This window comes from Mya arenaria, chromosome 15, assembly GCF_026914265.1.
Source record: "Mya arenaria isolate MELC-2E11 chromosome 15, ASM2691426v1".
In the NCBI taxonomy this organism is placed as follows: Eukaryota; Metazoa; Mollusca; class Bivalvia; order Myida; family Myidae; genus Mya; species Mya arenaria.
Window position 1 is genome coordinate 56,670,882 of NC_069136.1, and position 12,592 is coordinate 56,683,473.

At 32.5% G+C, this 12,592-nt stretch overlaps 1 protein-coding gene across 1 annotated transcript; it reads right to left on the bottom strand.

Moving 5' to 3' along the window:
* Positions 1 to 2,637: 2,637 nt before the first annotated feature.
* LOC128219507 (guanylate-binding protein 1-like) lies at positions 2,638 to 10,049 on the bottom strand. The gene is made up of 9 exons (XM_052927316.1): positions 10,045 to 10,049; positions 9,705 to 9,907; positions 9,501 to 9,628; positions 5,942 to 6,051; positions 5,379 to 5,809; positions 4,996 to 5,270; positions 4,590 to 4,814; positions 4,289 to 4,385; positions 2,638 to 3,288 (listed from the first exon to the last, which is right to left on the bottom strand). Exons 1-9 carry the CDS (start codon positions 10,047 to 10,049, stop codon positions 2,987 to 2,989), a joined length of 1,776 nt encoding a protein of 591 aa, XP_052783276.1. The 3' UTR covers positions 2,638 to 2,986.
* Positions 10,050 to 12,592: the final 2,543 nt, after the last annotated feature.

Below are 12,592 nucleotides of genomic sequence, written 5' to 3' on the forward strand. Positions count from 1 at the left end.
TATTCAGTTGAATACTTATATGTATGGGAAATTTGTCAGTATTGTCAGTGTCTCCGCCAAGAATTTCCAAAATTACATTTTATACTAACTTTTTTTTTATTTATTTGATACCCTCATAAATCTATTTTACTGTGTGCTTTGTCATGCTTTTGCGATTGAATATCGCCAACATATGAAAGGTTCTTGTTATTATTGGTAAAAACGATAATTTAACAGTAAAACATAAAGTGAAGGTATTGCTTAAGAAAAAAATTCTTATCCTTAATAGGGTTTAAACTTGGATGTTCTATTACTTGGGATGTCCCTGTAGTGTTCCTTTTTATTTTAAGAAACTGCATTTTTTTCCTGTAGAATAATTTTGTTTTGGAATAATGACCATTTTGAAAGTTAATAATGAACATTCTTATATTGGTTGGATAATATTCTTTAAGAAGTGCGCTTCTAAATAAAGAAAACACGTACAACGTGTTCAATCTCTTTTGAATACGTTAAGCATTAAATGGACTGATATTGAAATTGAGAATGGCTTAAATATTGTGAACTTCAGACACTTGATAAGAAGTTGGCGACTACCATGCACAATAACAGTATGTTCGTCAGTATCGTCATATCGCATTTCTTCAAACATAGGCTAGTAGGGTAGGTCAGTTTTTATACCCTTTACACCCTAAATTCTTTCATTTTACTTAGCTTCCTGCTTCCTGTATTTAAGCCCAAAAGACTACATGAAAGCATTATTCAAAACCATAAAAAAAATATTTTTGTCATTTAAAAACCAAATAATGGTCATGAGCATGACTATGGTATGTATTTATTTTATCGTTTCCGCGGAATTTGGGTAATGGTACTAAACTGCTCATATTTCTATTACTGTTCATTAAAATTACTTACAATTATAATAATTTCGGATACTGTCAGTGGTGGCTTTAACCTTTAATGTATTAACGAAAAACATACATTCATTTATGGCACGAACCTTTATTTGATTACATGTTATAATTATTCCGAATATATTTATTACTTTATCATCCCTTTAACCTATCATTAAGTGCTATAATCAAACAACACAATTAGAATAAAACATACACAATCACAAACAATAACACGCACAACCATAACATATACTGTACTGCAATAGCTAATCAAAGAAGTGGTAGGAATGTGCATTCCTGTTGGTTGAAAAGTGAATTAAACAATACCTTTCAGTTAAATATATTTCTAATTATTCAGTCCAAGCAGTTCTTAAATCCCCTTCTTTGACAAAAAACATCATGTTGAATATCATTAAAAAAGTTGTACCTGTTCTGCACCATCTTTAAAATATCGTTTAACCAACAAAACAATACACAATTTTTATGTACAGATTAAAAAAATATAGGTTATATAAGTGCTTTTCAATTCTAATTAGATAAGTTTTAGAACAAAATGTGGAACATAATATAAAGACGTGCAGACGCATGTATATCTTTGTTAAAACTTCTTTAAAAGGTAGAAATAGTCAAATCTAAACAGAAATGATATATATTGTAAATATGTATTCAATCAAAGTTTATGCAAAAAGCTACAGAAACAAGCCCAGTAGCAAAAGGTTAACACATAAACACTTTAAATATCAAATTCTGATTATATAAACAACAGCAAACTTCATGTAGTAATAAGTAAGTAAAACAAAACAATGAGTTCTAAACATGAATTAAATCAACGCCTATTTCATATCAAATAATTAATTTCCGAGTATATTTTTTTTAAAAGCAATCCAATATGAATAAATTCTGATTAAATGATAACAGCAAACTAAGTATTGATAAGTAAGTAAAATAAATAATAGATTATAAACATGTATTAAATCAAAGAACTGATAAAATCAAACAATTGAATTCCGATTATATAAATGAAAGCTAATTTTAAGTAGCAATACTTATGTTAAATAAAATCAAAAGTCATTCAAGTTTATATATTCATGCAAATGACGGCTGATATGGTACATCATGTATGTATACTAAGCGCATTGGTAACACTGAGAATTGGTTTTATAACGAATTCAATTTTGCAACAATGCTTTTAAATGGTCATATAATTGAAAGTATACTCGTGATACAAAGTGCAATATATCAGAAAAATATGCTTTATTAAAATTGTTGGATTAACTTGGATTGTACATTTGTGTTAACAATCACTCTTTACCTAAGGAATTTGAAAACTATTTTATTGATAAACATAGTACATACGCTTCACAGAGCTAACAGTTACGTAATAAATAAGCAAATATCTTTGTGATATCTTGAATGGCATTTAAAACTTCCATTGCAAGGGTCATTATCAAAAAGCCACTGAACATTAATAAAGATTGATTTTGAAAAATACCATTATCATCCTAGCCCATATTCACATTTACTGATTAATTATTACCTTTGTATAGCATCATCGTTAAACTTGATCAATTTAAAAGAATCTTCCATCAACAATTGGAAATACATCCTGAAAATTGCAAAACTTAACAAAATAGGCCAAAGCAAACACCAATCAAGATACACAACAATGCGTTTGCGTACCTAAAACTTAAGCACATGTTCCCAATAAATAGTTAACCAGCTACCAAAAGGATTTCCCTGACCTTTGGCTAATTGAAACGTTCCACATGCCCTATCGTACAAACTGTATATTAACGAAATATCTATTATTTTTCAACATGAGATAAGAAGTCATTTACAGCATTATCATTTCTTTCGAATTAGTATAACGATCCTATTCAGTTGATTGAACATTTGTTATCAAATAAATTATAAAAACAAGAACATATCATAGGCGTTACTTACCAATTTCTTCATCATGATGTGAACAAAGCTCAAAATTCCCTCAAAAATGAGTAAAAAATGAAATGCGAACAAGTGGTAACAATTCAATAAATCATCGTATTCATTAGAATCATTACAATTTTTTATGACTGTTGATAGCAAGTCTGTCATTGAGTCCGAATTTCAATATCTTATTGTACAACACAACCACGGCCACCTTTGCGGTGTACTTCACGTACAATAGGCGGCCTATTTATGATATCTTCTATCTGCCTTTGCTGCTCTTTGACCATATTCTCGAGAACAATGTTACGGTCTGTCATAAACTTCCTTATATCCGCTTCACGCTCTGCATTTTCTTTTTCTCGTTGTTTGTTTAGCTTTTCTTGTTGTCGTCTGAATATCGCCTCTTGTGCGTTTATGGCGTTTGCAGCATCCTCTTTCATCTTATTAGACATCGCTTGAAATCTGTCTTCCTGTTTTTGTTTCTCCTCTGGAAGTGAAGAGATAAACATCATTGCTATGTCTACCAGTTCCTATATTATATGGTTGTGCAGCATTATTTACTCCGGTTAGCCACCATACAGGGACTAATATCCCCCAACCGTTGTATTGTTATTCGGAATAGAACGGATAAGTATCCATACGTACAGGCATTCATATCGATAGTTTCTCTATTATATGTGTCGCTCGTTTAGAATGCCTTTTTAAACGTTCATGGAAGTTATTTTAGAGGTAATTATGAACAAAATAATCATAAATAAACATTAAATGGTTTTGTCCGAAAGGAATGATATTTCTTTTATTGAAAACAGCTTAAACGATAGTTTTATGTATTTTATGCTGCATGATTTCGCTATAATGCTCTCTTAATCTTATGAAATATTTGTCGGACGTTTTAAGCTCAATGTCTGCATAACCTGATCCCACGCCGTTACATGTTACACGAAAAAGGCAAAGAAGAGAGTCTTAGAAAAAACAACAGCATTTGTTCTAGTTGCTTCTCCTTCTAAAGAGTGTTTACTATTAATATCAGTTTTGTTTCTATTATATTTAAATTTACTACACATCATTTTCTATCGTTAATCATTATTTCAAACGCTAATGATTTATGTACTACTTTCTCAATTGAATACTGGTGAACCCATAAAAGCAAATAGTTTTTAAGAAAGACCAAGTAGAAACCTCACAAATTTGAGAAAAGGCTATGATAACACACATAATATATTAACTTTCTGTTTGTATGATACAGTGTTCATATATAGAACGTTAAAGTCAAGAAGATTTAAAATCGTTATTATTTCTCAAGCAATCAATAACATTATTATCTCGTGAAAATCTATTCCAATATATCATGTTTATAATAGTATAACACATAAAGTTTTATTATAATGTGTAATATATATGTTTATTCAGATATGTTTAAATTTAATGTATTATTTTTGTCCTAACATAATTAAAGTAACATTGCAAAACATAAAATGAGCATTTACTTTTTCTTTCCTCTTCACTCAAAGATTCGTCTTTGCCCATGATAAACACTTCTTTTGATTGGATACTCTCCAAGAACTCACTCCAGGCGACCATGTACTTCAACACATTAAATTATATCTGGTATACACATGTACATCCTATTGTTTCAAAAAATATATAAAGTAAGTTGTACGACTTGTTGTAATAGATTTTTAGTTAGTACCAAAAACAAAGTCGAAACCCGGGAATATAATATTCAAAATTACTTTCAATAAAATGCAACAAAATAAACACGACCATTTCAACAGCCATACATTTTACCTCATGTTCATCGTATCCAGCAAATGTACGTTTGAATGCTATTTCCACAAGCTGCAACCTCTGTCTAAACTTCGAATAACCACCCGCTACTTCAAACTCTCTTTTATCTAACTGTGATTTGAAATCTACCACCCAATTTGACGTTTCGAGTGCTGCCTTGCATTTTTCACGTATTAAACGCAAGTTTTTGTCTTTCATCGACGCCCAGAAAATATCCATATTCATCTGTAACATACAATGTTTACACCTATTAATTGCCTTTAGTTGAAACACCATAAACTATGAACTGATACTAGATAGGAACAATATGTTATTTTAAAACTTAAAATGGCCATAACCGGTGTATGGCTAACCAGTAAGAATCATGAATAAACAGCAATTGCTATTGCGAAAAACGATCTCAAACCTGAACTTCTTTTTCCACAATGTTATCGTCATCAAACACAGCGTTTTTCCTAAAGTGCGCTAATGACGCCAGTTCCGCCTCTCGATACTGTGACTCAAGCTGCTTTATTGGAGCCGGAACAGTGTGTTTCGACATTAAATCTTCAAACATGTCAAGTGTTCCCTTTTTCACTTTCTCATTTTCGGATTTCGCCACAGCCGCAAATGCGTCCTCAACATCTGGTACTCCACCACTGATGATAGCTTCAACGTATGTTCTTGTTAATTCCGCAAACACTACAAAGAATAGATTTAATTACTGTCATAACTTCATTAATGGATTTCCCGATTTAAATATTCTAAAGATTAAGTATAACTGAGGTTTTAAATAAAATGGAAACTTACTAGAACCAGTGACATATTTGCTGTCAACGAGCTGTTTTGGAGGTTGTGCGTAGATATAGGACACGAAATATGTTGTTTGCTCCTGGAACCTTCTCGATAAATCTTCGAATTTCAACATCTCAAGGTTTTCAATGATATCCAGGTCCCCAGGAGGAGGCAACAAAAAACATTTGCGTCTTGAATTTGGGAAGTAATTTCGAATAGACGCTCTTCCACGATTGTATCTCTCATTCTCTGACTTCTCGTAGTCAACATCTTGAAGGGATTTTTCTAAATATTCATCCGCCGTAATTTTTCTGCCGTCTTTGATCAGTTTCAAAGTAAAGTCTCTAACGACTAAGACGAAACCTGGCATAATGCATTGAAGAGCTGCCATTTCATCCACAACCCTCGTTCCAAGTGTTATATTTTTCGATAGTTCTGTCACAAAACTGAAGAATACATGTACATTATGAATTAATAATTCCTCAAAATTGATTGAATTAAATATGTAAACTATTGAATATACTTCCGGGTATCAATTGCAGGACAAGTCTAAGAAAGGGTTTGATAAATGATATTACGTGAGCTTATTTACAGCATCCTGGTCAAAAACCCCTTTCATGTTATAAACAAGTGTGCTGCTCAACAGGGTCGCTAGCGTAAAGAGTTTGTTGTCATGAGTTGGATCTCCCTGTTTTAATATAAATATAAAGAGTGTTTTGTTTCATTATATGAAAATGGGAATATATGTAGTAATACATCTGTTGTATCGTCACGACCTTATTTTGGACTTATGGCGTCATACAAAGCGTTTAAACACGTTATAACTCACCAACAAAGGTCGAGAATTGAAAGAGAAATATCTGGACAGAATGGCTGTCAATATATAGGCCTATGATACTTTACGAATATGTACGAGTGTCTTCGACAGTAATAAGGGACTCCTTCGATATTTCTTTTCTATCGACATCAACATGCAAAACACGAGATTGTCCAACATGTTTATCATAAGGTATCAGCTACTACGACTTTTGCTAGGTAGCCACAATTTTATTTATTTGTACGATATGGTAACATACCCTGTGTCATAAGTTCGAAAGAAAGGCTACGTTATACGTTATAATGAAAGTTCTGTTAAAATGCTGATCATTTGCACATAAAGACGTAAACATGATTAATACTGACAAATCGAATGTGAAATATAAATGACAAATTCGCTGTTATTATTCAAAGAAAGAACGTGATGAATCGGTCATTGTCTCTCTCTGTCGTTAGAGTCTTGTTTTCACTCTTTGAATTGTCAATTATAAAGCATACATTTTGTTTAAATCTTGCCAAATTGTTCTTATTTCATACATTCATGAAAGAAATCAAATACTTTATCGAAATGCATAATTCCTGCTCAAATCGGTCTCGAAATTCGTTATAAATGCAGTCATCAGGAACCAATGTAGTATTTCGGTAATTTTTATATACTCATTTTATTTGCAATCTTTCAAACAATTTTGTTTTCAAAATTCCATGTTCTGTATTACGTTTGGTCCCAAGTAAATGTTTTAGATTTTAACACATCTGAATGAAAACTGGAACCGGAAGCTAAGGGGTCTCATGAAAAATGATTGCATTTATAAAAAAAGAGGGCCATCTTGGTCCTAAACCGCTCACCTAAGCAAAAGACCATAACACTGTGATAAAACATTAATAAAAATGTTGCAATTTAAACATATCTTTACTGATGAGCATGCCTTGTTATATATTTTTAAAGGGTCATGCAATGAAGCTACCTGTAAAGTTTCATTCAATTTGGCCTTGTAGTTTTGTTTAAAGCAAAACAGAAAGTCGGCCGTTTTTGTTGTTGTTATTAATCAATCTCAATGCCTTGTTGTATTTTTGTATAAGGTAATGCAATGAAGCATCCTGTAAAGTTTCAGTGTATTTGGTCTAGTAGTTTTAGAGGAGATGTTTTTATGGCAAAACAGGAAGTTAGCCAGATGTTTGTTGATCAATTGCGACCCCTTGTTGTATTATTGTGGAAGGTTACCCAAGGAAGCTTCCTGTAAAGTTTCATTGAATTTGGACTGGTAGTTTTTGAGGAGAATTTGTTTTAAAGTAATACAGAAAGTTGGCCATTTTTTTGTTGTTGTTGTTGATTAATCTTGACCTCTTGTTTTTTAGGTAGAGGGTCACCCACGGAAACTTCCTGTAAAGTTTCATTGAATTTAGAGTGGTAGTCTCAGAGAAGATTTTTTTAAAGCAAAACAGGAAGTCAGCCATTTCTTTGTTGTTGCTGTTGATCAATCGTGACCACTTGTTGGATTTCTGTAGAGAGTCACCCAAGGAAGCTTCTTGAAAAGTTTCGTTGAATTTGGACTGGTAGTTTCAGAGGAGATGTTTTTAAAGCAAAATAGGAAGTCTGCCATTTTGTTGTTGTTGTTGTTGATCAAACGTGACCCCTTGTTGTATTTTAGTAGAGGGTCTCCCAATGACGTTTCCTGTAAAGTTCAATTGAATTTGGACTTGTAGTTTTAGAGGAGATGTTTCTTTAAAGCAAAACAGGAAGTTGGCCATTTTGTTGTTGTTGTTGATCAATCTTGATCCCTTGTAGTTTGGTACAGAGTCACCCAAGGAAGCTTTCTGTAAAGGTTCATTGAATTTGCAGTGGTTATTTCAGAAGAGTTGCTTTTTAAAGCAAAATAGGTAGTCACCCATTTGGTTGTTGTTGTTGTTGTTGTTGTTATGGTTGATAAATCGTGACTCCTTGTTTTATTTTTGTAGAAGGTCACCCAAGGAAGCTTCCAGTAAAGTGTCTTTAAATTTGGACTGGTAGTTTTAGAGGAGATTTTAAAGCACAACAGGATATCGGCCATTTTGTTTTGTTGTTGTAAATAAATCGTGACCCCTTCTTGTGTATTGTAGAGGGACACCCAAGAAAGCTTCCTGTGAAGTTTCATTGAATTTAGCCAGGTAATTTCAGAGGAGAAGTTATTTGAGCAATTGTTGACAGACGGACGGATTGATTGACGGACAAAGACCGATTACAAAAGCTCACCTTGAGCTCTTCGTGCTCTGGTGAGCTAAAAAGCATAGCTATACGATCTTGTAGAATGCATCCTCAGCACCCCAGCGTATCATAACCTATATAATAATCTGGGCAAAACAGCAAAAAACAGTAAAAATCTGGTACTCATGTATAATAAATAAGGTGAAAGGGGTAAAATTAGCAGTTCAATTTAATTAATTCTAGTCTATTCAAATTCCAAAAAAGTCACTGACCCGAAAACTACAGTTGCAACATAAGACTTACAGATTTATCATGTTCAACAGATGGTATACGTATGTTGGTAATTTCAATATTGTATTTTTATTTTCAGTCGAAATTAGAGTGTTTATCATCTGAATTATTACCAGAAGAATATAAATTAATAATAAATTGTCTTAGAATAAAATTGAATTTAGGACATTAAGAGAATGCACGTAATCTACAATCAAAACCTGTAAACATAGATTGAGACAAAACATACCAGGTACCTTATCTAGTGAGAGATGTAATACTCTTCCAAGTTCCATGCACAGTGCATGATATGATCATCGAAAAAAAAATCATATTTTAATTGGATTCCGGATGTATGTATATTTCTACATTTAATAATGCTGTTTAAGGTTATTCAAAATTTCAAGCATCGTTTTATTCCATTTCAGTTAGCAACACATACCCAAAGCATAAATAAATATACCTTTATTTCCAACATAGTGTGCAATCCGAATCAAACCGTATGAAAATAATAATAATTGTATGTTTGTAAACCAATCATTTCGTCTATTTTTGCGATATTTGTCGCAGTGTTCAGGTTATGTATGATTCGACAGAGTTTGTAGCTGTTATTGAATTAAATTAATAAAGTAAGTAGCACTAAGATGAAGAGGTCGACCTTGAGTTGTACATGTATTCGTAGTTGTTCAAACATACAAAAGGCTCTCGCAAACTTTGTTTGATCTGATTCTAAATTTTTTAACCCCAAATCTGCGATCTATAACACAACCCTGGCTTAGATAATTTCTAGACGATATTTGCCGAGTTGTGCAGTCAATTACGATTACAGCAGCGGAGCTAAATGTAAACAAAGTCGACTAAACAATTACCTTAGCAACGTCGCCAAGTCCTTCTGTGTCCAGAAGAACCAGAACTGTGTTTTTCTGCTCAGGGTGAACACGGCACCAGACCCATATACCTTTTGTTTTTGACTCTATTGTGTCTCCAAGAGCAAAACCTGTTGATAAAATACAAATGAGTAATATATCATTAATTGCCAAGTTTTCGAATGCATGTAAAATCAATATGTTTACCTCTATTTTGGTCAGCGAGGCAATTCATCAAAAACGATTTTCCTGTTCTGTAAAGCCCGGCAATTGCAACAACTACACACGGTAAATCAATTTTGGAAAGCTGCTCAATGGTGTCCACCTCTAACTTCAGTTCATTTCTTGGGCCAGCACTGATTAAGCAAAGTGGTCTTTTAAAGACTTCAAGGTCGTGGGGAGACACATATCTGTTATGAAAATCATATACATGTAAGTTCATTTGGTAAGCTGATGATCAAAGCAAATTTAGGTTTTTAGAACAATATTTTATGAATCAAGTTCATGTATACCATCAGGATGATTAGTAAATACTACAGAAGCGAACGGCATAGTGTAACCATTCATCGGTTGTTTTTCCTTACTTAATGCACATTTCAAACCAATTTTGCTTCTAAATACTTCTGGTAGTATCGACTATTATTAAGTTAAGCAATACCAATTGAATTATCAGCTAAATATCATCACAAAGACATAGTTAAACACAGTTGAGTTTAACAATTAACCTCGTTAAATGCTCAAATAATTTCTACAAAATATCCCTTTAGAGGGGTCAGGTATAAAATATTAAAAATAAGAAAATCAGTGGAAGGATATTGAGCGTTTTCGGAAAATATTTATGTGAAAAACTACAGAAACAGTAGCAGAAAGTTTAAACATAAACCCCGATTAATGGCTCAGCGTAAACGCCAACAACATAGAACACAAAACAAAACAAAATTATAAACAAGAAACATGGAACAACAGCACAAAACTCCACAAACAACACAGTGAATGTATACTATTAATAAAATAGGTATGTTTATCGAGTTTACCGCCTTGGAACGGTCAGTAAAATATCAATTTTGGGGTTAAACCAGTATACGTGCATTAACCTCACTCTTATCGCAACAATCCTGAATAAAGTTAAAACGTAAAAGGTAAGTCTTATTAAAGTATGCATTAACTTGAGGAGCTTTATGATAGAAAATATAATAATAAACTTATAGGTAAACGCAAAGTGCTTCAATTATTAGGGATCCCAACTTTATCTGCAGACGGAGGAATGCAATTCAGAGTACCTAATGCAAACAAACTTTTCAATGATACGATGCAGTTATTGTTTGAAACTATGAGCATCACACACAGTCTGCATTAGCAAATAAAAGGTTAAAGACTCTGTGATAATAACGTTTCAGAATAACAAAAAAACATCATTGTATTAAAACTGGGAACAAATAAAGAAAATATTATCGAAACATTAAAACGACATGCATTAGCTGAACTTTGCTTCCAAATTTTACCTATGTAAAATATTTTAAGAAAAATACGTCACATGCCGGAACATTTCTAGCCAGCAAAAGACGGTTTAAGCGTTAAAGATAACTTGAATTTGCAAAACTTTTCATAAAATCAAAGCACTGAAAGTTTAGTTTTGTAAGGACGCTATATTCAACCTTATATTTTACTTGAGAAATTCAACTTCAAAAATCCGGTGGCAAGTACTATAAGGTATTGCCCCCGTTATATCCACGGTTTAATTAAAATCCAAGTAATTCATTTAGTTATTCTGCCCAACTACCTGCTGGAAACTTTTTAATTTTACGAAATTTCTTTAAGACATCACCATAAAAATCGGGGTGATCACTACAATTAGCAATCACCGATTTAAGACTACTATTGAACTTTGTATATAATATCAAAACGACCATTAAAGAATTTTGAGAATGTTTTTCTTAATATAGGATATCTGAAACCCTGTTTTAGAAGATTTTTCCGTCATAAGTTTTCTTCGTAATGCTAGGATTTCATTTTAATTGTTGTTGAGTTGTTTTCCAAAACACAATAATCAATTTGAAGTAAATACTCATAATTAAAACGTAGGTACTTGGAAAAATGAAGGCAACTAAATAACGTTATAAATATTGACAATGTTGTAGTCGATTTCAAGAAGTCACACACCAATTGCATGAAAGCACTTACCATTTAAACGAGTATATTTGCAAATAAATAAGTCAATTTTGTTATTAGAATTATTTTGGTTGTAGTAAAACTACATGGATAAACTAAGCAAAGTGAAAAATTAAATCGGTAAATGCCGGCGTGCATGACAGATCGTAGAGAAGCGATGCCAATGGATGGCCATTGCAGAAGCTGTCAGACCCTACTTTGTCTTTTGCAAATAGCTGCACGTTTGTCACAATTCAAAATGTTTCACTAGAAGTCGTTGAAATAATGAAACGGGTGATGGTGGTTAAGTGGTATAGAATTTGTGTCTCTGATCCCAATCAGGGAAAATTACACATGGCTTTTCAGATCAGTATTGGATTTTACCTATGGAACGGACTCCAGGGTTAATCGTGTCAGCTTTTATCGGTCTTTACAAACGAGCTGACATATATTTGTATAAATTTAAGAAATAACGTTATATGACCAACATTCTAATTAGTCGTGGTTGCCGGTAGAATAGACATAATTAAATAATAGTCTGCTATAGAACTTCGGGTGACCTTTTACTAAAATACATGATAAAAGCGTTTTGCTATATTGAAAACAATCTATGAATACTCGTAAATGTCGTTAGTAAGAGACGTTTCCGATATGAAATAATATAAAGTGTACATTTTGCTGTCTCATTGAAAAGCAATGTATTTCAGGTCATTTGGTGTGTGCAAAGATAAACGATTGCGTCATGTAAAGTTAACTCGTGATAGACTAGTGATATAATACATTCAATAGAAAAAGTTTCATAATTCAAACTAGTGCATCAACGTTATCTCATTCTGAATTTGATGTGCGCGACCACTTGATATGTATTTGGTTTATTGGAACAAACGACATACTTTGATAATAAATTATTTTAAACAACTAGCCAAGTTATCTTATTTTTCCCTACA

What these genes read in the sequence shown, in the direction of transcription:
- LOC128219507 (XM_052927316.1), bottom strand. An exon ending in GACTTGGCGACGTTGCTAAG is followed by an intron (nt 6,052 to 9,500) that starts GTAATTGTTTAG and finishes ATATTAAAACAG; the next exon opens with GGAGATCCAACTCATGACAA. An exon ending in CAAATATGTCACTGGTTCTA is followed by an intron (nt 5,271 to 5,378) that starts GTAAGTTTCCAT and finishes TATTCTTTGTAG; the next exon opens with TGTTTGCGGAATTAACAAGA.